Source organism: Saccopteryx bilineata, chromosome 2, assembly GCF_036850765.1.
Source record: "Saccopteryx bilineata isolate mSacBil1 chromosome 2, mSacBil1_pri_phased_curated, whole genome shotgun sequence".
Classification (NCBI taxonomy): Eukaryota; Metazoa; Chordata; class Mammalia; order Chiroptera; family Emballonuridae; genus Saccopteryx; species Saccopteryx bilineata.
Window position 1 is genome coordinate 60333513 of NC_089491.1, and position 26396 is coordinate 60359908.

General features: G+C 42.7%; 1 protein-coding gene across 3 annotated transcripts in view; it reads left to right on the forward strand.

Moving 5' to 3' along the window:
* DOCK8 (dedicator of cytokinesis 8) overlaps positions 1 to 26396 on the forward strand; it is a 251996-nt gene that overhangs the window by 168852 nt on the left and 56748 nt on the right. For all 3 annotated transcript variants that reach the window (XM_066257142.1, XM_066257143.1, XM_066257144.1), the window contains 7 exons: positions 894 to 1063; positions 4592 to 4687; positions 7697 to 7792; positions 15302 to 15451; positions 17140 to 17253; positions 21367 to 21522; positions 24492 to 24631. In XM_066257142.1, the coding sequence (XP_066113239.1) occupies positions 894 to 1063; positions 4592 to 4687; positions 7697 to 7792; positions 15302 to 15451; positions 17140 to 17253; positions 21367 to 21522; positions 24492 to 24631 (922 nt within the window). The remainder of the gene's footprint in view (positions 1 to 893; positions 1064 to 4591; positions 4688 to 7696; positions 7793 to 15301; positions 15452 to 17139; positions 17254 to 21366; positions 21523 to 24491; positions 24632 to 26396) is intronic.

The following is a 26396-nucleotide window of genomic DNA, read 5'->3' on the forward strand; positions in this document are numbered from 1 at the left end:
AACTGAGGAACAGAATAGAGACAGAGGTAGGATCAAAAGGACCAGAGGGAAAGTGGACAGAGGAAAAGGGGATGAGAGGATGAGATCAGAGAAGGGAAAGAGATTGGTAAAATTATACATACATAACACAGTGTTATAGAGAGCAGGACAGCAAATCCTGGAGGGAAGAAGGGAGGGCATTGGGGGGAGGGGGCAAGGGAGATGTTGAGGGGAACACGGGGTGGGGAGATATATTCAGTGGGACACTTGAATCTATGTAAACACAATAAATTAAAATCAATAATAATAATAAAAAAGAAATGTAAAAGAAAAAATAGTGCCAGTGTTCTGTTTGTGTTAGCTAGGGTGTGTTTCGACTTACACCAAAATTCGAGTTACATCACTGTCATAGGAATGGAACTGTGTCGTAACCTGAGGACTTCCGTGTATAGTATATACTCATCCTCATAAGGTTCAGATGATTACTTGGGTTCTGAAATCAGAAAACCCAACTGAATCACTTATAAAGCTGTCATTGTTTAACTATTAATAAATAAACAACATCCACATTTCTAGCTTGTCTTGAGAAATCAAAAGCTCTGTCAACCCCGAGGGCTGTTTCCCCATGGCAGTCATAGGCTGGCGCTGAGTAGCAGCCCCTCCTTTGGATGAGGCCTCGGTTTCAGGTTTACCACAGTTGTCACCACTACCTACTGCCTTACACTCTATCCACTTATCCCAGATCATTGCCTTCTGGCCTCCCCTAGGCATTTGACAATAAAACCCTAATTCCAAGTCCTAATCTAGTAGGTTTTCATTCTACTATCTACCGCATCCCTCTTCAGTTCCTTCTCAAGCCAGTAAGTGACTCTGACCTCTCTTCTGTTGACATGTCCATACCTGATGGGGAGCAGGTGGCTCCACTGCCCTCCCTGACCCTCGCTACCACACATATGGACGCACGTCTGCTGCTGCTGTGAGTTCAAAGCTGCTACAGGCCCGGGTGATGAGCAGCAGCAACCCAGACCTCACGGGGACTCACTGTGCAGCAGACGAGGAGGTTAAGAACATCATGTCCTCAAAGGTAGGTAAGATGTCAAACCCTGGAAAGGGATGCGGCTTTTTTATTTTTAACTAACACTTGGAGAAATAACACAAAATCAACCGTTATAGCTGCCCACTGTGTTGGTCAAATGCTTTCACGCTCACTGCTGGAGTTATTAATAGCTTTTCTTTTGAAGTGATTGAGGCCATTCTGGAACTTGCAGAGGAAGACTGGCATTTGAGCATCTGCCCGGTTCTCTCTGGTCGCAAGTTGTTAAGGCACAGCTGGTTTAGTCACAAGGAGTCAATGAGTATCACAAATTTTATTTTCAAGGAAAAAAATTAGCTTTATCTTTTTTTTTTTTTTTTTGGTGCCTAGAAAGGTTGTTTTTTATTTTTATTTTTTTGTTATTTCATATCTGCCTTTTGCATTCATTAACATCTATAGATCGATTTTCCCATATAAAAATCCCAAAGAGCCTGACCTGTGGTGGCGCAGTGGATAAAGCGTCAACCTGGAAATGCTGAGGTTGCCGGTTCAAAACCCTGGGCTTGCCTGGTCAAGGCACATATGGGAGTTGATGCTTCCAGCTCCTCCCCCTTCTCTCTCTCTCTCTCTCTCCGCCCTCTCTATAATGAATAAATAAAATCTTAAAAAAAAAAAAATCCCAAAGAGCAAAGCCACATTTTATGAACAAATAAAACCTGAGGTCCTGAAAGAGTTGGTGACTTGCCCTTTATTATATTTCCTGCCATGAATTTGTTGCTTTTTGTTGATAAACTTTTTATTATTTTATAATAATTTTAGATTTCTAGAATTATTGTAATTATAATACAGAAAGTTTATGTGTACCACATACCCAGTTTTCCTGTCCATTATAATGGTAGATTTGTCACAAGTAATGAACCAATATTGATATGTTATTATTATTAACTAAAGTTCATATTTCCCCAGTTTCCCTAATGTTCCGTCTCTGTTCCAGGATCCCACCCAAGATACCACATTATATCTCGTACTCATGTCCTTTTAGCCTCCTCCTGGTTGTGATGATTTCTTAGACTTTCCTTGGTTTTGATGACCTCAGTGTTTTGAGGAGGTTAGGTATTTTGTAGAATTTCTCTCATTTGAAATTTTAAAAAATTGTGATATAATTCACATACCATAAAATTCACCCTTTTACAGTGTATAAATCAGTGGGGGGGGGGTCTGTGGGTTTTGTTCACAAAGCTATCATGAATTCTTAGTCTGAATTTTATTTCCAATTACCTGTGGTCTCAAAGTGGCTAAGCTTTTAGAGCAGTATCATTTCCCTGATTAAGATAAACCAAACTGTCTAGGATTTGGCACCATTTCTCTTACAAAATCCACCTACCTGAGACAGTCTGTTGTGATAAAGGGAATGTGGACACAAGGGTTGGGTCGACTCTGGCATCAGGTAGCTTTGTGGTCATGGGGAAGTCAGTTCCTGCCCTGGGCCTTATTGTCTTGGTCTCTAAGGAGGTTCTGAACCCTGAACATAAGAATCATCTGTGCATCCTTTAAAAACACAGATTCTGGTCATCTATAGGTCGTACCATAGGAAAGTATTGATATTCTGCCCTTTCTGATTTACAGAATAAACCCAGGGATGTGCTGAAGTTGTCTAGTACCAGTTTTTAAGAGCTGATTATTAAATTTTTAGGAATTTTTTACACCAGTTGTTAAATGTAGACATTATTAAAAATTAAATTATATAAAGTAACAACTAAATAACATATATTAGAATCAAAATGCAATGTGGTATCCTGGATTGTATCTTGAAACACAAACAGGACATTAGTGGAAAAAGCTGATGAAATCGAATATAGTCTGTGGTTTTAGTTCATAGTAATGGACCAATGTTAATTTCTTAGTTTGGACAAAGGTACTATAGTTATGTAAGATAGTAACATTAATGGAACCTGGAAGAAGAATGTACTAGAACTCTCTGGACCACTTTTGCAATTTGTCTGTGAATCTAAAATTATCCCACTTTACAAAGATAGTACTTAAACCTTATCCCTTCCTACTTATTCTACTACACTTTACTATTATCTGCGTTCTTAAGGTTATTTATGTCTATTGTATCTGTAAGATGGAAATACTATACCGTGGGGTTTGCTACTGCACATCTCTTCTTAGTGTTATGCTCAGTGATATCATGTTAACTTGAAGTCACCACAATGGAAGAGGTTACAGCACAGAAACTAGCACATGCTATAGTTCAGTCCTCCCACCACCCCTGAGAGCTGGCTGTTAAACACTTGTGTGGGTCAACCTCACACTTCAGGACCCTTTAAACATTGTCATTTTCTGATTCCCCAGGGAGAAGTGATCTATAGTTATCACAGACAACTTTGATCCTAGTGGTTTTCTTTAATGAAACTGAAAATATTAAGTTTCTCTGTGGGCTAAGTTAAGAATTTTCTTTTTTGAAAAAAAATATCTTTAATTTTATTTATATTTCTTTTTTCCCGCTTTTTATTGAATTTATTGGGGTAGTACTGGTTAAAAATTATACAGGTGTCAAGTGCACGATTCCTCAACACGCCATCCATACACTGAAGTTTTGTTCAACACCCGACGTCGAGTCTCCGCCCATCACCATTTACCCCGCTATATGCTACCCACCCCCCCTTCTCCCCTCGCCATCACAACCCTGTTGTCATGTCCATGAGTTTTTTCTCTCCCGGTTAAAAATTTTCTAATTGTTTTGTAGCAAGGGGAAAAAAGTTTGTCCGAAATGGTTTTTGGCAGTTTCTTAAATATAGTGTTTAGGAGGCTAAGTACAGTACCATACTAACCCACAGAGAGGCACTGTTCCCACACATTTTTCTGCTCTCCCCATAAAGTCACGGACTGAGAAAGTCGAAGGGACTATTAGGCACCCCGTGGTACTTAACTAGGTTTTCACTGTAGGCTACTTACTACACACCAAACTGTCGTCTGTGGTTGTTTCAGGAGCAAGTAGAATTAGGTGTAACTTGACCTTCTTTGCTTTGTTTTATGTTTATGTATGACAGTTGTTTTACCTTTGTAACTAGGGTACAAGTAGGAAATATGTTAAAAATGAATTTTGATAGAGTGTCGGCCTGGCGTGCGGGGGGACCCAGGTTCGATTCCCGGCCAGGGCACATAGGAGAAGCGCCCATTTGTTTCTCCACCCCCACCCCCTCCTTCCTCTCTGTCTCTCTCTTCCCCTCCCGCAGCCAAGGCTCCATTGGAGCAAAGATGGCCGGGGCGCTGGGGATGGCTCCTTGGCCTCTGCCCCAGGCGCTAGAGTGGCTCTGGTCGCTGCAGAGCGACGCCCCGGAGGGGCAGAGCATCGCCCCCTGGTGGGCAGAGCGTCGCCCCTGGTGGGCGTGCCGGGTGGATCCCGGTCGGGCGCATGCGGGAGTCTGTCTGACTGTCTCTCCCCATTTCCAGCTTCAGAAAAATACAAAAAAAAAAAAATGAATTTTGAAGCTGTGGCTTTCAGGCCACTGGCTCGTCTTCCCAGTGAAGCACTGTCCGTTAGTTGACTGTTGAGTCATGGTTTGTGCATTGCAGATGGCTGATCGCAACTGCAACCGGATGTCTTACTATAGCCCTGGCAACAGTGATATCTCAAGTACAACGGGAGCCCCAAGGACAACCAGCAAAAAGGTACTGAGCAGGGTAGTGTGAGGTTAACGCTTGTCGGTGCCTCGTCCCCCCCCTTCACACACACACACACACACTCACACATACACACACACACACACTCACACATACACACACACACACACTCACACACACACACACTCACACCTCTGTACGTTTGGGGCCCTCTCCCCATTTCCCATTCTTTGACTGTGTAATTACCTATTAAGTCAGTGGTTCTCCAGTTTACCATGCATCAGATATACCTGGGTGGCTTATTAAAACTGACTGCTGGACACTATTCTAGAGTTTCTGATTCAATAGATCTGAAGTGGGGTCCAAGAATTTGCATTTCTAATAAGCCTCTGGCTGGTGCTGATCCACAGACCGCACGGTGAGAACCACTGCATTAGTTGTTTTTTAGGAGGCGATTCATCCTCAACAGAAGTGAACGGCAGTAGTTAGGTATCATTTGTTTTAATGCCACGTATATCAAAGGAATATGAAATGCTTCCTCATAATTCAATCCAGTCAGCCTTTCCTATGAGTTCAGAGACTTTCCAAGCGGTTAAACTGCTCACCAGAACTCCATATATTAACAAAATTCTCCACTCATAGTCACTGCCTTTGTGGTCTAAGAGGTGGCAGGGAAAGGCTCTGTCCCATATTTCTCCTCTGCCATGCACCCAAGAGCCTCACCCTTGTCGTAGCTACTTCAATTAAGGTCTTGAGAGTTTTTTCAAACCTCTATCAAAGTAAAAGCCATTTGCAACAGCTGATGCCTCAGGAAAATGTGTATTAAACAGGCGAGGGAGAACCAAACCTCAGCTCGCTTGGGCCGAGGTGAGGGACAAACCAGGCACAGGGAGCCCTTAGGGCTGCACACTGCCGTCGGCCCGTAGCTTCGGGAGAGGTGCTAGAGGTTCACTGTAAAAGAACGGAAAGAAGATACGGGTAGGAGCTGAAAATAAAATTTTCACTTTAAAACTGAGCTTTGAGCTTTGCAGTGACTGGTTACAGATGCCATTTTCCTTCCTAAAACCATGATTTCCCCCCAGTCTGACAGCCTCAAGGCAGGGCCTGACTTCTTCCAGGCACAGTCACTACTTGGTTTTGCAATGGCTTTGTTTTTAACTTGGTTTCTAGTCATCTCAATCACCAGAAGAAAACTTATTTTATTCAGAGGGAAGTTTAGCCAGTGTTATTTCGTTACTAACTGAGCAGCAGGGTTTAGCTGCTTGGTTACTTTCTATAACCTCTGGAACAAGGTGTTCTTGTAATCACATTGCCCGGTAAGCAGCATAAACTACTTTAAGAAGCTGTTTATCCTTCCCTAATCTCTTCTTGCCCTAAGACTCTGGCAGTCAAACTGCCCTGTTCTCCAGAAGTTACCCTTGAAGCTGGAGGAGTGTTGTCTTTCCTACAGTGGGAAGATCTGTGTGCAGCCAGTTGCATCGTGTGCACACTTAGACCACCTGCTAGAGTAACACTCAGCCTCATTCCTCTCCCAGATGGGAAAGCTTCACTTAAGACTCCTGACAGCAAACCAATGTTTTAACATGTATTAAGATTATAAAGGTTTGACTCACCTGGCGGAATGTAGTGGAACACACGGACAAGCTTCAGCATTCTCCATTCGTCACCAGGACCGGTTGTGGATGTAAATAGTTAGAATCCCCAGATATAAGCAGGTAGATTTTCCATTTGTTTCCTTTTATTTAGCTGAGTAACTCTCAAACGTAAATGTACATAAGAATTAGTAAGTTGGGTTGCGTGCATACTGTACATTGTGGGTAATTTAAAGATAGGTCAAGGGCAATCTTTCCCACGATCAGTTTTTGCTTTAGGTGTTGAATTTAAAGCTTACCTGTCACATAAGCCAGTATCCTAGGGTGTGATAGTAGAGTGTTCAAATATTTTTGGATTTCTTACCTGCAAAACAATAAAATATTAGCTTATCTGTCTTTATTCTAGGTTTTGTGGTCATTAGATACATGAAATCCATAGAAAATGCCCATTTTTGTCATTAGGGTGCAAGACTTTCGTTTTAAGACCAAGACAGTCTCAAGCAAACTGAGATGAGTTGGTCACTAGACCTTGAGTCAGAAGTTTTGTCAAGAGCACTAACAAGTAGCCAGATAAACTAGGGAATGGGAAGGGCACAAAAATGTAGGAATTACCATCCGCGGCATCTGCTCTCGAGCAGTCAGATGACTTGAAGGGAAGTGTAGACATAAAGTGGAGCTGAGGAGTTTTCAAGCATCTGACTTTGGCACATCAGAATCCAGAAGCTGTGAGTTCAGGCAGTTACCATTATGCCTTTGAATGCAGAAGCTGTGCTCATAAACCCAACCCATCACGTTTCCCTCAAAGCCCTAGTAGGATTACAACCACAAGAACTGCCCGATCTGGAAGGGAGTGTAGATACCACCTTGTCATTTGTTCTCTAATAGAGGTCCCCAGACCAGCAGCACCCATGGGAACTTTTAGAAATGCAAATTATCAGGTCCTGCCCTAGACTTGCTGAGTCTGAATCCAAAACTCTGGGGGTGGGCGCAGCAGTCTAGATCCTCACAAGCCCTCCAGGGGATCCTGATGCATACGCACATTTGAGAACCCTTGCTAACAACCAAGAACAGACCTATCTTATGGGTGAGAAAATTGAGGGTAAAGACAGGAATGGTTTGCACACGAAGAGTTTGCTGTAGGATCTGAAAAGAAAAATACCAGTTCTAACCACTGCCCCAGAATTCAGATTCAGTCCCAGGCTGAGGTCATTCCTGCAAACCTAGCTCTTCCATGTGGTAGCACCACTAACCTTCTCCTACCCACCTAAAATGTTCTCCAAGCTCAGGCTACTTCAGCATTGACTTTGGCATCCACCTGCGGACTAGGACATCGAGGACATAAATGTCAGTAACTAACCAGCTATTACAATTGGTAAAAAGAAAAAGAGGTATTCGAGTATAAAGCATTTGTCCCCGCGTACTGTCATTACATGAATGTAATGTCTTCTGTGTGTTTGTCATCTAGCATTTTCATGAGGAGCTGGCCCTGCAGATGGTGGTCAGCACTGGAATGGTGAGAGAAACAGTCTTCAAGTATGCCTGGTTCTTCTTTGAACTTCTGGTGAGATTCTTACATGTTTATATCTATGCTCAGTAAGTCATGAGAAGTATTGCAACAAATGCAATGACATTTTATCCATTGAGTTGCTCCTGCTGAGAACCTGGGATCATTCCTTAAAATCTTACTCTCCCTCACCTTTCCACCCATCTTCCACCAAATCTTGTTGATTCTATTTTACAAATCTGCCTTCAGTTCCTCAGTTCTTACTCTCTTCACCACCTGCCACCTGGCCAAGCCACCATCACCTCTGGGTGCCTCTTGCCATAACTCCTCTTTGGCCTGCTGCATTAATTTTTGCCCTGGCCCTTCCATTCTGCACGGAGCTCTCAATATCAAACAGATAATGGCACTCTTCTCTTTTACAACCCTTCAATGATCTCAGAGTGTGGGAACAAAGCACACACTTTTGTCGTGGCCCGCAAAGCCCTCCTGTAATTCTGCTCACCTCTATCTCTAACCGGCTCATCTCATGCCGTACCCCACACCTGTTCAGCCACATTGTCCCACTTTTGGTTCTTTGAAGATGCCAAGGCCTTTTGAGCCTCAAAGACTTTCTCAAATTCTCTCTCCCCTCTCCGCCTTCTGTCCCCCACCCCGGGCACTGATTTCTGGGTCTTCTCTTTAGGTTTCCGCCCAAATGTTACTACCTCCAAGAGGCCCTCTCTGACCTCCTGATACTGTGATGTCTTCCACTCTATTATTCTCTGGTCAAGTACCTTATTCATTTCCCTCCTAGCACTTATTACACTTTGTGATTGCTTTTCCGTCTTTTATAGTAGATTTCTAGGATTTAGGTCTGTCTTCCTCATTATCTTATCTCTAGCCCCAGCATACAGCTTGGTATCAAACTAATGTTTGCTAAGGGAAAAAAAAATAAAACTTATAAATCTGTTTACCTTATAACTTCTACCAGTTCTCTGGCAGGAAAGCAAAAGTACAGCGTAGTCCTTTAAAAAAAAGAATAACAGTATTACCTGTATTTATTTAAATTATTGCTGGAAGGGAAAAGATCTAACCATAGAGGCAATAAGAATATCTTTTTTTGGTCAGTGTCCATAAATGGAGATGACTTGTTAATGCTGTTCAGTGAAAAGGGTGTAAAAAGGCAGACCCCAACCACATAGACATGTACAACAATAAGGAGAATTAGGATTAGCAGTGGGTTGAGATCAGTGATAGAATTAGCTTTGTGTTTACCGGGTTCTTTCCCCTGTGATAGTTAGTGGATAATTTTTTGTTTAGAGAGAGGGTTGGTAAGATTTTCCTGAGCTCTAGTTCATCTATGTATATTCAAGCCTGAGGAAACGGGGACAGTACTGAATAATAGCACAAAGAGAATAAGAGGGTCAAAGGAAACCAAAATACAGCACACGCTGGTGAGAAACTGGGAAATGATATGCAATAGGATTAGAGAAAAGTCAAGCCCATGCCACAGAAATGCATCTAGGATTCAAATGCCTGAGAGTTTCACAAAGTTCCAACCCCAAGCTTAAAAGCGTTTTGCTAGAGACGTTTCTTTTCAAAGTCCAGTCTCAAATCCCTGCAACCGAATCATGTGGGGGTGCTTAGCAAGAATAAAGCAGATTCCTGAGACCCTCCTGAGAACTACTGAATGCAATGAGGAGGAGTGGAAGCCAGCAGTGTATATGAACTGGTCTTCCCAGGTGACTTCTAAACACATTGGAGACCCACAAGTCCAGGCCACCTCTGATCGGAGGCCTAAACAAAGCCAAGAGTCTTTACACCCAGCCCATGCCTGCATTTTGCGTTCTAAAAGCCACGCTGGTGGAGGGGGTGGCTGGAGCTCACAAGTCTCAGAGCAACAGCATTAGCAGTGACACCTGAGCGCTGTGCTCTGGCAGCAAATGGAATGGCTATTCAACTCTTTCTTGAGCCATAAGAAGTATCAACCAATACCCCACGCCCTGTGCATCCTGCTTCTACTTTAACCATCCCTTCCACCATCCTGTTTCTCCTTAAAGAAGAGTCCCTTGGGTCATAATCCTTCTATAGATAATACATACAAATAATCTCACACTGAGTTTATCTCTCATACTGCAAATTTTTTTAAAAAACAAGAAGCAAAAATGAAATTTGATATTATAGAATCTCATAGGAAAAATGTCCCAAAAGGAGAGCAGTATCTCAATTTAAAGATGTATTGTCATTTACTCACATACTTGCACATACATGTATATACACACGTCACCTAATCATTCTTAGTCATTATGTAATAGTTATGTAGTATAAGCACTACAGTTGTTATAGTGGAGAACCAAATTCTTAGGTGATGCTTTTTAAACTGGTCTATGTGAGGGTTCTGGTAGCAGCTCTAAGGGCTTGTTAATATGTCCTTGAAACTTCAGTGAAGCCCTGTGAGAGAACTACTCTGAGGAGTCGTCCCCACTGCACACACAGGACATGATGGCTAAGTAGGGACTTGCTCAGCCCTCTGGGAAGTGAGGGGCAAAGCTTGCATTCTGCATTATTCCAATCGAGATTCTATTTCTTTGCCATTTGCCTCTCCTTGGAAGGTCAGAACTACAAATCATATTGAGCACATGCAAAACCTTTGTATTCAGAAGTCCACTTTAATGCAGTCTTGCAATTATTATTCCATTCCCAATCAGAACAAACTCAGCATTGCTAGGCCTGAGTGACTCCACATGGTGTCCTAGATCTCTCTTATGAAGACACATGGGCAGTCTATGCATGTGTAACAATGGCTCTGCCCTTCATATAATTCCAACAGCTGGCATCCCTGAGAAAGGAAAAATAATATCTAAAATGTGTTGTATATTTTACTATATTTGTTCCAGGCACTGTTTTTGCTTTATTTTGTTTTGTTTTTAGAGAAAGAGAGAGATAGAGACAAAAACATCAATCTATTTCTGTGTGTGCCCTGACTAGGGATCAAACCAGCAACCTTTGTACATTGGGATGATGCTCTAACTGACCTATCCGGCCAGGGCACCACCACCATTCTAAGCATGATTTCATTTAATCCTTAAACAACCTTGAGACAGGAGTTTTCTATCACCCCCAATTTACAGATGGGGTCCAAGGAAGGGTGGTGGCCATAAGGAGGCGTCTCTAGGTCCACCGAAGACTTCATTAGTACCACTTTGCTGCCTCTAACTGCAAGGACCTAAGAAACCTAGAAAAGATGAAAACTGCTTTTGCTCTTGCACATTTACATACTAGGACATGAGGGACTCAGAAGAGAACGCAAAATTTAAAGTGATAGTTCTCCTTCCCTCTAAGAGTTCCTTATGCTAAACAGATGCAATAGTTAGAAAGAAAGCTCTTGGTGATCTCAGCACATGGAGGGGCTTGGTCAACTTGCAGATCAGCCAAGACACCGTTACCCAGGGCTCTACTTGTTATAACCTTAGTCTGTCAGGGTCCTGGCAGGACAGCGTTGGCACTACCCAAAGTGGTTAACAGAAAAGCATTTATCAGAGTGACTCTGTCTGGGATGTACGTAAGGTTACAAAAGCAGGTAAGGGTTGGTGAGTCACCCAAGGAGCAGCAAGTGCTGGAAGCTGTTATTCTAGCCCTAAAGAAGCAAGGGTGCAACCTGACCAGGCAGTGGCACAGTGAATAGAACGTAGTGCGGGTCGCTGGCTTGAACCCAAGGTCACTGGCTTGAGTCTAAGGTCATTGGCTTGAGCAAGGGGTCACTCACTCTGCTGTAGCCCCCCACTCAAGGCACATATGAGAAAACAATCAATGAACAACTAAAGAGCCGCAATGAAAAACTGATGCTTCTCATCTCTCTCCCTTCCTGTCTGTCAGTGCCTCTCTCTGTCTGTCTTGCCAAAAAAAAAAAAGAAGCAGCAGCAAGGGTGGTGGGGAGCACTGTAACTGGGACCTCAAGAAAGCTAAGGCAGAGGAGAAGGCCCCCATGACTGGAGCTGGAGTCTTTGAGAAATGTTGCCACTGCTGGAAGTATGCTGTGGCCAGAGGGAGGGCAGTGACATGGATAAGTGCCAAGAACTATCTATCCTCTCACCTCTGATCCCCGGCCGGCGCGGCCATTGGCCACCTCCAACCAGACGTTCAGGGAGGCCTGAGAGATGTAGGCCGCGGAGATCGGCCTCTCGGGTTCAGAGATAGGCAGAGAAGAGCGAAAGAATGGATTAAGGGGTAGGGTGGAGGCAAATGGAAACTTTTAGCGCCACCCAGACCTTGGAAGGAAGCTGATCTCAGACTCAGGACGCCCAGTCCTCCATGCATTGTTTGTGCATTTGCTTTATGAATGCCCAGAAAGTTAGTTAAAAAACCAACACAGATGTTTTGTTGATGTTGTTTTGATTTGGGGGGATTATTTTGCCCAAGAAGCTCGATGAGAAAGAAAGGACAGCCTCCTTGGATCCAGCGAACAACCTGTAAGGTTCAACACCTTTCAGTTATGTTAATGCCTAAGCTCAAATGAACAACCACTTTGGCACCAGAGCTATTGAACACACTCCTTTTGTGAATTTCACACTTGCTAATGAATAAATCTCTGTGCTTCTATAAACCACTGAGCCAGACTTTGAGTAAATGGGTGACCTAGTTTATTCAGGACACAAATTGCACCAAGGTGTTCTTTAGAGGTACCTTGCTTTGAATGGGTCACAAAGGCCAGTAAGGGGGAAATATTTTCCCACCTTACCCCATTCTACAAATAATGGGCCAAGCATCCACTAATATTTCTACTGGGTGCTCTTCTCTAGAGATACAAAGGACACAGTAGCTGGCAAACTGCTGACAGTCTGGAAAGAGGCCATTCGTTGGTATTGTGAGAATTATTTATTTAGTTGTAGGATGGCCAGACTCAGCAGACAGAAGCCAGGACCACAGTGACTCTAAAAGCCTGGTGCTGGGGTAGGGTAGCCAGAGGAGAACCAGGATTGGGGTAGCCTCAAACAAAGAGGCCTTGTCTTCCTAGGTATTTTGTTAGCATATTAAGAGAGACACTTCTATCAGACAAACATGGTGTCCATTTCCCACCTCGTTCAGGTCCTCTCACCAAGTGTGTGAGATTCTGTGGGGCATAGACATGTCCATGTGCTCTGAACCAAGAAGGACTTCACGGTGAAGAGAAACTATGGTCCTTACACTGGGTTTTAGGATTTTATGTCCCTGCGTTATCCCCAAGCTGGCCTAGGCATTATCTTAAAATATGAAACACAGGCCCTGGCTGGTTTGCCCAGTGGTAGTCAGCCTAGTGTGTGGAAGTCCCAGGTTCGATTCCCAGTCAGGGCACACAGGAGAAACAACCATCTGCTTCTCCTCTCCTCCTCCCCCCTCCCATAACCATGACTCTATTGATAAAAACACATTGGCCCAGGCCCTGAGGATGGCTCCATGAAGCCTTCACCTCAGGTGCTAAAAATAGCTCAGTTGCGAGCATGGGCCCCAGATGGGCAGAGCATCGAACTCAGATGGGGGTCTCCTGGTCGATCTCAGTTGGGGCATATGCAGGAGTCTCTCTGTCTACGCGTCTCTCACTTTAACACATACACATATACAAACACATAAAACCTTTCTGCCTGTTTTTCTCTTCTTAATTTACCTTTTCTTTGTCTTGGGTTTTTTTTTTAATCTTTGTTTATCTTGGTGCTGATGAAAATTGACAGTCTTGCATTCTTAGAAACAGAAATCTGCTGTTAGTGCAAAGAAGTTCTCCCATATAGTTCTTGGGAGCGGGGTCATTTTCCCCACACAACTGTCTTTCTCTCCTCTTCTCCCAGCCTTGACCTAAAAGATCACCTTTAGGCAAATGTGAGTGGTTTGACTTCCAGGACCATTTCTTTCTGCAGCAATTCTCTGACTATCCTGGACACGTTCATGAAAATGACCTCAGAAGTACCCAACCACCAGAACTCACAGACATTCCCATCAGAGTGTTCCTCATAGCTGCAAGCCACTTTCAACAAGGACAAGATGCAACCTCAGACTGTATAAAAGGGAATCATATGGACACCACAAGAAACAAAGTCCCAAAAATAAGCATGACCTTGATTTGAAATCATGATAGGCATTGAGTTGGTGGTGTACTAGTCATAATACAATCACCAATTGACACACAAATTTTTATTTTAATATGTATTTTTTAAAAATATAAAAATGTATATATTTAAAATGTATATAAAACAAGTTAGTCTTGGCCCTGGCCAGTTACCTCAGTTGGTTAAAAGCATCATCCAGGCCCTGGCCGGTTGGCTCAGTGGTAGAGTGTCGGCCTGGAGTGCGGAAGTCCCAGGTTCGATTCCCGGCCAGGGCACACAGGAGAGGCACCCATCTGCTTCTCCACCCCTCCCCCTCTCCTTCCTCTCTGTCTCTCTCTTCCCCTCCCGCAGCCAAGGCTCTATTGGAGCAAAGATGGCCCAGGCACTGGGGATGGCTCCTTGGCCTTTGCCCCAGGCGCTAGAGTGGCTCTGGTCGCGACAGAGCGACGCCCCAGATGGGCAGAGCATCGCCCCCTGGTGGGTGTGCTGGGTGGATCCCAGTCGGGCGCATGCGGGAGTCTGTCTGACTACCTCCCCGTTTCCAGCTTCAGAAAAATACCAAAAAAAAAAAAAAAAAAAAAAGCATCATCCCAAAACAATAAGGTTGCAGGTTCAATCCCCAGTCAGGGCACATACAGGAAGTAACCAATGAATATAAGACTGTGTAGAACCACAGATGAATGCTTCCCTCATCTCTCCCATCCCCATCCCTTCTATCTCCCTTCCTCTCTCTGTCTATATAAAAAAAAATAATTTAGATCAGATGGTTGGAGTGTTGTACCGCAGCACAGAGGTTGCCGGTTCAATCCCCCAGTCAGGGCACATACAGGAGCAACTTGATGTTCTGTCTCCCTGCCTCCTCCATAACAACACATACACACACAAGTTAGTCTTATAGAACTCAAAATATAACTTCTCTTAGAGGTGATGTTACAAATAATGGTCAAGATTCCTGCAAACACACTATAGAATTGTTTCTGAAAAATACTGTACTCTCCATTTCAACTTGAAATCAAATTGGGAGGAGCATTTCTTCCCATTTCTCCTTTCTATAGTTCAGGGATAGCAATGACTTGAGTTCACATCAAAAGCAGTTTCATAAACGGCCCCTCTCCAGCAGTGTGTTGTGTGCCGTGATGGACTGAGGACTCAGTGGCTCTGGGAGCCCAGCATAGGCCGGTCTTCCCGGACAGGCGGAGGCAGTTGAGAGAAGGGGGTCTTATGACAGGGCAGCTAAAGAATTAGGCTTCCTGGCTTTGTCAGCAGCAAGGAGGAAGCCCCCTACTTGGGGTCAAGAAGAGGACACCCTCCCCACCTCCTGCCACCATGGTAACCATTGGTGTGTCAGGAGCATTTTTGAGTCCAGAGCCAGCTTGGGCAACTACCAGCACAGATAAAGTGTTAGAAAGTCTATTGTTAACGAGCTTGGCTTCCAGTCTTTCCCCCTTTTCCACAGTGCACAAGCGGGTCACCAGCTTCCATGTTGACATTTCCCCCACCCCCTCTGTAGGTGAAAAGCATGGCCCAGTATGTACACAACATGGACAAACAGGACAATTTTCGGAGGACTCGTTTTTCTGACCGCTTCAAAGATGACATAACTACTATTGTTAATGTGGTCACCTCGGAGATCGCAGCCCTTTTAGTAAAACCTCAGAAGGTAACTGTCATTTTATTCTAAGTTCTTTTTTTTTTTTTTTTACCTTGAACATATGTTATTTTCATAATTAGAGAAAAATAAGCATCATCTTAAAACAGTAGTTTAAATGTTACTAACTGTATCTGACAACTAAATGCTATATTTTATACTGGAAGGGCCCTGAGGTGGGGCAGGGAGATTGCTATAAAGAAATTGCAACATGGAATTGCGCTGGTTTAAATTATTGTATTAATATAGAGATGAGAGAAATTATTCTTGTTCTTAGGAATTACACCCTGCAGTATTATGGGATAAATGGGCATGATATTTGCAATATACTCTTTAATGGTTCAGAAAAGAATTGTGTAGATGGAGAGAACCATAAAGCTAATGTAGCAAAAGGTAAAATATGAGTCTGGTTAAAGGGTATACAGGAGTTCTTTGTACTATTCCCGCACCTTTTCTGTAAGTTTTGAATTGTTTTAAAATAGGAAGTTACATATATAAAATGATAGAAAACGAAATTTTAAAAGGCATCTATAAAACTTGAGATAGCAGTAATTATTATTAATACCTTTATCATATAGAGAACTTGCATAGTTGCAAGGGTTCAGGAAAAATAACCACTTGGTAAGTTTCCATGGCAAACTTTGTGAGAGCAGCAATGGTATCTCCATTTTGGGAGGCGTGACGAGTGAGGCTCAGTGAGGTTGGTACATTTTCCCAAAGTCGCGCAGCTAGTAGCAAAACCAGGATTGACGATCCCATGCCAGAATATTCAGACAGTTGCACTTACTACCCAGGAGTGGCCCCTGTAGAGGACGCTGAGAGAGTGAGGATTTGCTGATCAGCGATACTGTGGAGACTTCTTTGCCAGGTTTCCATTCATGCCAGTGGTGGTCAGCTAGGCCTGAAGTGGCAAACTGTACACCATAACAAGAGGAAAATATTTTCAATAGTGTTAGACAAAATTGATTTATCATTCTGAGATTAGAAAACATGACCATGAAAAAGGGAAGCCCCGATTGCTCTAAAGTGCTGTAAAGTCCTTCATAAATATGAGCAGTGTGAAGTAATAAAAACAAAACCCTGGCCTTCATTTATGTAAGTGTTCATTCACTCTACCATGTATGACGATGACCTCTCTTAGGCTAAGGAAGCTGCCTAGTTGGAGAAAAAAATCCTTAGGTAAAAATGGATAATTTTATCCTGATTTGATTTTCTGCAACATCCTTACAAAAATCTGTCTCATTGAAGATGGCGAATCATTTCAAATTAGTTTTGCCAGAATTAAATAAATTATGGTAGAGCCATTTGAAGAAATATGAAAAACTAAAATATAGGGAAATGTTTGTTATATAATGCTGAATGAAAAATTTCAGGACCTAACATAGCATATAGAGAATGCGCTCAATTTTATACATAGAAATATGCATGTAGGAAAAAAAGACTAAAAGGAAATATACCTTAATATTAACAGTAGATAAAGAACTGCTTGATTCAACCTAACACTCATGGCATCAGTTAAGTTCTAAATTATATCTGCTCCAGTTTTGCAGGGTTACCTGCTTTGCCCTGTGTCTCCCAGAGGAACAGTGACTATGCAAATAGGACCTGCCTCTCCCAACTCTCCCACCAGGGACCCGGGAGTTTATGACCAGTGTTTTTAGCACACAATGATTTGGGTGTTTGCATGTTTGTTTTTTAAGGAAAATGAACAGGCAGAAAAGATCAACATCAGCCTGGCTTTCTTCTTATATGACCTTCTCTCACTCATGGACCGTGGCTTTGTGTTCAACCTCATCAAACATTACTGCAACCAGGTGAGCATCCCCTCCGACACCACCGTGTGGTCCCTGGTTCCCTCTCATCTGGTGTGATGCTCATGGCCATGGTGTGCTGTCTTACTCATTTCCATATTACACAGCTTGGCTCTTTTACATTCTGAGTTTTGTGCCATGGACATCCCTAGACACACTGGTTTGCATGGATTTCTAGAGCATTTACCAACCCAGTATAGTGGGTTAACAAATTAATCTATGGTGATTGAAATTTGTTAGTGATATGATCTGCTTTTTTCAATTTACCAGTTAACAGAAATTACATGACTATAGCATTCAATCTTTGACCAGGTATAGAATTCAAAGTATGAGTCTCCTTTCACATAGTAGGGTAATTAATTAAATTTTGGTTATGAAATTCTGACTTTAAGGATCCTGATAAAATAAAAGAGAGCCTGAATTTCACTAAACACAGAGCAAATATTTTATAGTCCAAGAATCTTACCAGTGCGATCTCTCCAAATTTTTAGATGGAATTCTTCTTGTTCACTGTCCCCTTCAGATTGTCCCAATAATAGTAATATAAATAGCAGTTATTATTGTTACTACTCCTTTCTTTTCATAATCCTATTTTAGCCATTACTACCACTGTCACTGGCACTATCACCACTATCTGCCACCATTGCCATCACCTCCCACTCCCATGATAACTGCCACCCACCACTTTCACTGTCATGGTCACCACCGTTGAATTCTTTCTATATACCAGGCACTGTGTTAGGCACTTTATAGGAATTGTATCACTTAATCCTTGCAAGTGTAATTATCAACATTTGATAGCAGCTGATAAAGCTGAGATTTAGAGGAGTTATGTGGCTTGCCCAGAGAGAAAAGAGCCATGTCTACCTAACTCCAGAGTACGATGGATCAATCACCCTGTTCTACCAGGCCTGGCTATCTGTGGGTAATCCCTTAGTGACTTTAAATAAGTCATTCAACTTCTATGAGTCTCATTTCCTCAAGTGTAAAATAAAAAAATATACCCTCCCCCTCAAAAAAAAGACCATGACTTTTCTTGTAGAACTCCAAGGAAGGAAGCTGATTTATAAAAAGAGAACCCTAAGAAAACATCAGCAGTCCCAGAGCACCAGCACTGTGTGACCTCCTGACCTTGTGTGATTCCACACCCCACCAGACAGAGTGGTGATGTGCCATCTCTCTTTGGTGTTTAGGATTACAAGTCACTGAATGAATGGCAAAATAAAAGTTTATCTGTTTTTCAACAAATTATATAAGGAAAGGAGATACTAGAACAACACTATACAGGTTTAGCTGCTGTTAAAGAAAAAATATTATTCATGATACCTGTTACAGTGAGGCATACTGTGTTCAGGACTCTCACGGTAGGTATAGGGCCTGCTGTGATGGGGTTTGCAGTAAGGGAGAGAGACGGCTCAATGCTGAATACAACAAGGAAAAGTGCGCATTTATAAACCTACCTAACAGGATTCTTGCTGAAGGCTGACTGGGGTGATCAGACTCCACCTGGAGGATGGTGAGGATCTATTTGGTCCCGTATTAAGGGTGCTCAGATATCAAAGGTGGGGGACTTTGACTCAACTGACTTAACAGAAGTTTTGCTAAAAGTGTGCTCTTGAGGACATGCTCAAGGGCGGACCTATTTGAAAAAGACCTCAGAGGAGCTTGACTAGAGTTTGGTCACAGAGAGAAACTTTGTCACTGCTCACATGTGAACAGTTTTTATTGCCAAAAAGGAAATAAAACAATCAAAAGTAATACCTACCAGCCCTGCAAATGCACGTTTTCATTCTTTCTTTATTCTTTCTTTTCTTTTTCTCATTTTAATCTTTTCTTTTCCTTTCAGTTAGAGTGTACTTACTTCTGACTTACTCTCTTTTCTCTCCCTTTTTCCAGTCTTTACTGCCAGAGAGCCTTAGACTGGGAATCTGGAGGCCTGTGTTCTAATTCCAGTGATGCTGTGAACACATCTGTGATTTGGGGGTGTCAACATTTGGGGCAGTAGCTTCTTGGTCTGCAAAAAGATAAGGATGGATTAGATTTATTCGGGTTTAACATTCTGATTCTGTGTTCTATGTTTGCCAGTGACATCCATGGGTATAACTTAGCACAATGAGTAGCACACTGACCTCAGTTAATGGTGATTTAATTCATTGATCCCAGCTATCTAAATACAGTATGAACATTATACCTGAGGCAAGTTCTGTTCTTCCAAAGTCCTCTGATTTTGTCATTTCTCATAATCTGATTCAAACTTTCTGTTATATTCTCTATCATTTATAGACTTTGTGAGCATGAGTATAAACTTAGTCCAGGGGTCCCCAAACTTTTTACACAGGGGGCCAGTTCATTGTCCCTCAGACCATTGGAGGGCCGGACTATAAAAAAACTATGAACAAATCCCTATGCACACTGCACATATCTTATTTTAAAGTAAAAAAACAAAACGGGAACAAATACAATATTGAAAATAAAGAACAAGTAAATTTAAATCAACAAACTGACCAGTATTTCAATGGGAACTATGCTCCTCTCACTGACCACCAATGAAAGAGGTGCCCCTTCTGGAAGTGCGGCGGGCCAGATAAATGGCCTCAGGGGGCCGCAGTTTGGGGACCTTTATTAATAGTTACTGACAATAGAAAAATTTAGTTTTTCAGTTCTGTGTCACTTTCAGTGTGCCACTACATTAGCACCCATCCCTTGGGTAGGGTCACTGAGGTTGCCACTGTTGGCCCTGACATTCAAGGAGGATGTTTCGGGAGCTGCACCTTACTCTGTTCCACACATCACTAAAATTATGTTTGAAATTTCTGTCTTTAATGAAATCTCAAGGAACCTAATGAAAGATACCTACAGTATGGCCTTTTCAAGTGCAAATGTTATGCCTTCATGTTCCAACAGCTGGCTTGATCCAACAACTCTTTGTGAATGTGTGATGAGCATAAGACCAAGTCCTAACCAGTTCAATTTGCTGGTGGCCTGTTTGGTCCAAAATCAGCCAGCAATGCCAAGAGCGCGGGGTCTGGTCACTGTTCTTACACAAAAGTCAGATGTTTTATTTTTTATATAGTACATAATGGCATTCATTTGTTTCAAATAAAAGTCTAACTATAGATTGATCCTATAGGCAAAAGGCCACAACACAATAGTTTTTACTAAAATGGCTGAAAATATGTGCTCATTTAAATTATTTCGTTTATAAAACTGCTCTTAAAGTACATGAATAGGAGGCTTGTCCATTTACAAGGATGAAATGTTGGTTTTCCAAGGTGGGAGGATGTTTATAATGATATATTGAGAGGTGCAAGGTCCATTAAAACCCTTCTTTCCATACTTTGTCTTAAGAGAAGCTACCTCTGAGTCACAGCTCATAGAGTCGAGGTCCTGCAGTTGTCAACTTCCTGGGGGGAAGCAGGAGAGCTCTCTCAGACTGTTACCTTTGTCAGCTTTTCATTGCTAATTTCATCATTTGTTTAAGAGGAGATTTTTCCTGAAATCTTTCAGCTTTCTGCTTCTTTGTCCTTGGCTTTCTCCTCTCCCTCCTTAAAGGGAACTCCTTGGTTTTTCTGCAGAGAGTGCATACTTTTCTGAGTAATCTGATGCTCTCATCCAGGGAGCTGGTTTGAGGCCTTCCCATTGAGGTCTTTAATTAGAAACTACAAAAGAACACCTGTGGCATTAAAGTCATCCAGTTCCATATTCCATTAGTTTTGTGTGGCCCCCTGTGGGGTCAGCTCCTTTCGTTTAGTTTCTTGGACACAGTAGGGTTTTTGTAAAATTAACTATATTGTGTTACATTGAAGACATACTTCCATATTATTTCCAACAGAGGCTTGCCATGGTAGTATAAATTTGACCAGGCTGGGATTCAGGGCAAATATCCTCATTTTGGACAGTTTTTAGGCTAATATCATGAAGGCGAACAGTTAATGAATGAAAACGTACTGGACCTCCGTGTAAAATGCAGAGTTTGCCGTCCGTTGTACTATTCCATCCATTTTTATTAAATTGATTGCCTTAATCTGGGCTGAGAGGATAGTCTTGTGTCTGTCAGCCTCAAGTCCATTCACCTCATAATAAATGTTTCTTTCTTTTGCTCATTTTTCTTCTCAGCTGTCAACCAAACTGAACAACCTGCCGACCCTCATCTCCATGCGGCTGGAGTTCCTGAGAATCCTCTGCAGCCATGAACATTACCTCAACCTGAACCTCTTCTTCATGAACGCTGACACCGCTCCAGCATCGCCCTGTCCCTCCATCTCTTCCCAGGTAACCGGCTAACTGGAAGAACTGTACAAGCTATTTCACTTAATGAGCTTAGTGTAGTCATTTATTCCGTGGAGGCCGGGTGTTCTTAACGAAAAGAAAAATCAAGCTATTGAAACAAATCAATTGATGCAGATACATACAAGTAGGCTACGCAAAGTCACACCATCTAACTGGTCATTTGCACACTAAGTGGCTGGTCTCTGTCCCGGCTCTAGGGTTCCTGCTCAGGCCCCATAGAGCAAGGAATTCATATACGCTATGAAAACTTAGAAATTTCTAGAAAAGTCATGTGTCTTCCCTTCCTTTGTCTCACATTAATCATCTTTCTACTCCAGCTTGACAGTCTCTTTTGCTCACTTCACTTTTGTTAAGTCCCAGCACCGTAAAATTTATAAAATTTCAGGTTTCTTTATATTGATTCCAAAATGATATAATAGTGGTTTTTAACATGGATATTTTATCTTTAAACTTTGTTAGGACTTTTTGCTGATATGGTTATACAGTGGGATTTAGCACAAGATGAGTCCACCCTTAAATCGTATTCCAGATAATTTAGCTTCATAAACTAAGCAAACAGCCTGTTTTATAGAAGCATATTTCTGTCAAGTCTTGTTCATGATCAGTCAAAAAGAATAACACGTGTATTAATATTCAGAGATAGGATGTTGGCCAATCATTTTTGCAGAACAGTATTTCTTAAGTTCAGTTCAGCAGGCCCCAGATTCTAAGAATGTTGAGAGGTTTTATGCAAATACAGCATTCCAAAGTCAAATCAGATTTGGAAACCAGATGTTAATAGATTGTTTTGCAGAAGGCCATCCAAAAATCTCTAACTTGTTCACGTACACACCACGGGGGTGGAGGAGGAAATGGATGGAGATATATGATAAACAGTGATTCCCAAAATGATTTGACTATAGAAACTTTGTTTTTCCTCCGCATATTTCCCAAGGGAGTAGTGTCCTCTAGAAAAAAAATTTAAGGTTATTCTATTTTATAGTCACATTCCATTTATAGGAAATATATCCTGTATATTCCCTATAGCTCAGAGAAGATGGTAAGATTTCTCAATGTTCGACTTCTGTTGCATATTACTTGATACTAGCACAAAGGTAAAGGTTTATCTTACTGATTTAAATAATAATCATCTTGGCCATTTATGCCCAAAGACATGAGCCAGGTATTAGCTACATGACCATCCGAGAGTGAACTGGGCAAGAGAAGTCTTGCAAGTAGCAAATCCAAATGTGCTCCCTTTGCCCTAGCTCCTCCCCTACATGTCCCTTCTGACTGTCCCAGGGGGTAGCAAACCCAGGGGCCAGGCCCAGCCTCACCGAAACATCAAGAATTTCCAGAGACATTTTTAGATTCTCTTATTGAAATATAAGGTGTGTTCCCGGGGATAAGAGCACAGGAATTGCCTAGGATTGGTCAAACTGACACTTCTCTGCCTTGACACCGCTTCTAGTTTTCAGGCCAGCAAAATTCAGACAATGTGAGTAAACCGTGTTTAGAAGTGCAGCTCGTGTGCAGGGGCCTGTTTGTTACAAAGGGGGCAGCTAGGTAGAGAGGGATTGCCTGCTCACAGCTACAGCATTGGATCCAGTTTCCATTACTCTATCCAACTGTATCCTAGGATTTCTTTTTCTTTGTACTTTTATTTATTTATTTTTGTTTGTTTTGTTTGTTTCTTTGTTTGTTTTTTTACAGAGGCAGAGTTAGGCAGAGACAAACAGACAGTAATGGAGAAAGATGAGAAGCGTCAATCATTAGTTTTTGTTGCGCGTTGTGACTTCTTAGTTGTTCATTGATTGCTTTCTCATATGTGCCTTGACCGCGGGCCTTCAGCAGACCGAGTAACCCCTTGCTGGAGCCAGCGACCTTGGGTCCAAGCTGATGAGCTTTTTGCTCAAGCCAGATGAGCCCACGCTCAAGCTGGCGACCTCAGGGTCTCAAACCTGGGTCCTTCTGCATCCCAGTCTGATGCTCTATCCACTGCGCCACCACCTGGTCAGGCTGTACTTTTATTTATATATTTTTTACTTTCTAGTGAAAGAGACAGAGAGAGAACCAAGAAGGGAGACATGAGAAGAGTCATCTCGTAGTTGCAGCACCTTAGATGTTCATTTATTGCTTCTCAAATATACCGTGACCGGGATCTCCAGCTGAGCCAGTGACCGTGGGCTCAAATCAGCGAGCCTAGGCTTCAAGCCAGCAACCATGGGGTCACATCTATAGTCCCATGTTCTAGCTGGCAACCTCAGGGTTTCAAACCTGGGTCCTCAGTGTCCAGTCAACACTCTTTCCACTGAGCCACCGCCTGCTCAGGCTATCCTAGGATTTTTATCTTCAACTTTTAATTGTGGGTGGGGAAGGGAGGGTCACTCGTTGTGTGACAGACCCTGAGTGCTTTATTTTCATCTTCCCCAATGGGCATTCCTCCATCTGTGGGAATGGGGAAGCTAGGTGACCACTCTTCGTCTCAGTTTCCTCATGTGTCCCAAAGGGATAGTAGTGAGTGCTTGCCTCACTGGGTAGTACTTACAAAGCTTGGCCATACCACATGGATCGGGAACCTTTTTGGCTGAGAGAGCCATGAACACCACATATTTTAAAATGTAATTCCGTGAGAGCCATACAACAACCTGTGTATGTTACGTATTATCCAATAACAATTTGGTGGTGTCCCAGAGGACAGCTGTGATTGGCTCCAGCTACCCACAACCATGAACATGAGCAGTAAGAAATGAATGGATTGTAATACTTGAGAATGTTTTATATTTTTAACATTATTATTTTTCTTTATTAAAGATTTTTCTGTGAGCCAGATGCAGCCATCAAAAGAGCCACATCTGGCTCGCAAGCCATAGGTTCCCGACCCCTGCCGTACCACATGCTCAAATACCAGTTCTTTGTGATCTTAAGTCCAGTTCCCGTTGCTCATAGAACTGCTCCTTGTATTTCTGTAGAACTCCAGCTCCTGCTCCAGTTTCCAGGACCAGAAGATCGCCAGTATGTTCGACCTGACTCCCGAGTACCGCCAACAGCACTTCCTCACTGGGCTTCTCTTCACTGAACTGGCAGCTGCCCTGGATGCCGAAGGGGATGGGTATGTTTCTGACACTTCAAATGGAATACAAAGCAAAAAAAAAAAAAAGTGCTACCTACTAAAGTTTAAATTCAACCTCTTCTGCTTGGCGATAAACTTGACCACTAAGCAGTTCTGAAGAGTAGGAGCATCAGTGCTTTGAGAACGTGATGCTCACAGGAATGTGAAAAGGCATGGCGGAGGGAGAGAAACCATAAAATGGCATATTCAGCCACGTTTCTTTTCTTGTTTTCTATTCATGGTGGGGGGGGGGGGGGGAGCAGGAAGCATCAACTCCCATAAGTGCCTTGACCAGGCAAGCCCAGGGTTTCGAACCAGCAATCTCAGCATTTCCAGGTTGACACTCTAGCCACTGAGCCACCACAGGTCAGGCCTCAGCCACTTTTCATTGATAAGGATTAAACTAATTCAACTGTATAGCAGGTGCCCCAGGGATGCTTGATTAGTGAACTCCTCAGAAACAAAGAAGCCATTTTTAACACGTGCCCCTGAGGATCTGCATGCACACAGAGGTAGCAGCCAAGATGGCACCTGGCTTAGTGGCTGCTAATGAAAAAGCAGTGACCCTATGTCCAGATTTGTAAGTTTTCTTGCAAAGAGACCCTCCCAAGCTAAGAGAGGACACAGGTCCAGGCCTTATAAATCTTTTAACTTCCAATTTTTGTTGTGTGTGTGTATGTTGTTTTTTTTTAGCAAAAGACAGAGACAGGAAGGGAAAGAGATGAGAAGCATCAAGTCATAGTTGCGGCACCTAAGTTGTTCATTGATTGCTTTCTCATATGTGCCTTGGCTGGGGGCTCCAGCCAAACTAGTGACCCCTTGCTCAAGCCAGAGACTTTGAGCTCAAACCAGTGATCTTGAGCTTCAAGTCAGCAACCGTGGGATCATGTCTTTGATCCCACTTTCAAGCCAGCAACCCTGTGCTGAGGCTGGCAAGCCTGTACTCAGGCCGGCGACATTGGTGTTTCAAATCCAGAACCCCAGCATTCGTGGTTGATGTGCTATTCACTCACTGCGCCACCACCCATCAGGCCTTTAACTTCTTATCAACTGGATCACTAGGGGCATGTGGCCATATCCAGCCTTGAAGTCAACGGACAGGGAGGGTAGTAGACCTCCCTCTCCTCTACTTCTCTCCCTGTACTCCATGAGCCCATATGGTCAGAAAAACACTGCCTGCCTGACTTGAGAGAAAGAGACAATCCCAAAATATTAGCTATCTGTACAACAATTCCTAAATGCCTCCACGGGGCAGACACAATTAAGTGTTAAATATCAGAAACATATCCGTGCACAAAACAGACAAAATTTCCTGCCCCCACAGATCCCAAGATAATAAAGATTGGAAAATAATTTAGGTTCAACCCTTTTGGTGTTTAGATTAGACCCGAAGAAGTGAAGGAACCTGCCCAAAGTTGCATAGCAGGACCAGGCCTAGAGACAGAGTCTTCTGAGCTCCACGCCAGCGCTCACTGCCCCACACTACACCATCTCCCCGCCTGCGGAACCTATTCCTATGACCTGTCAGTCTGTCTTCCTCTGTTAAAGAAGTTTCTGGAACAAAGTATGCTGATTAATTGCAGTGTTTCTATATATGATAGATTTTTGTTTAACTGGAAGTTCTCAAATTCTCTCAAAGTGCTTATAATTTAATGACAAAAACAGGACCTTTCTGCATGAAACAATTATAGCAGCACACTCACCTTTGTGTGACTGTAATATGTAATATGAAATATATCTTACATGTTTAGCCCTAAGTGAATGT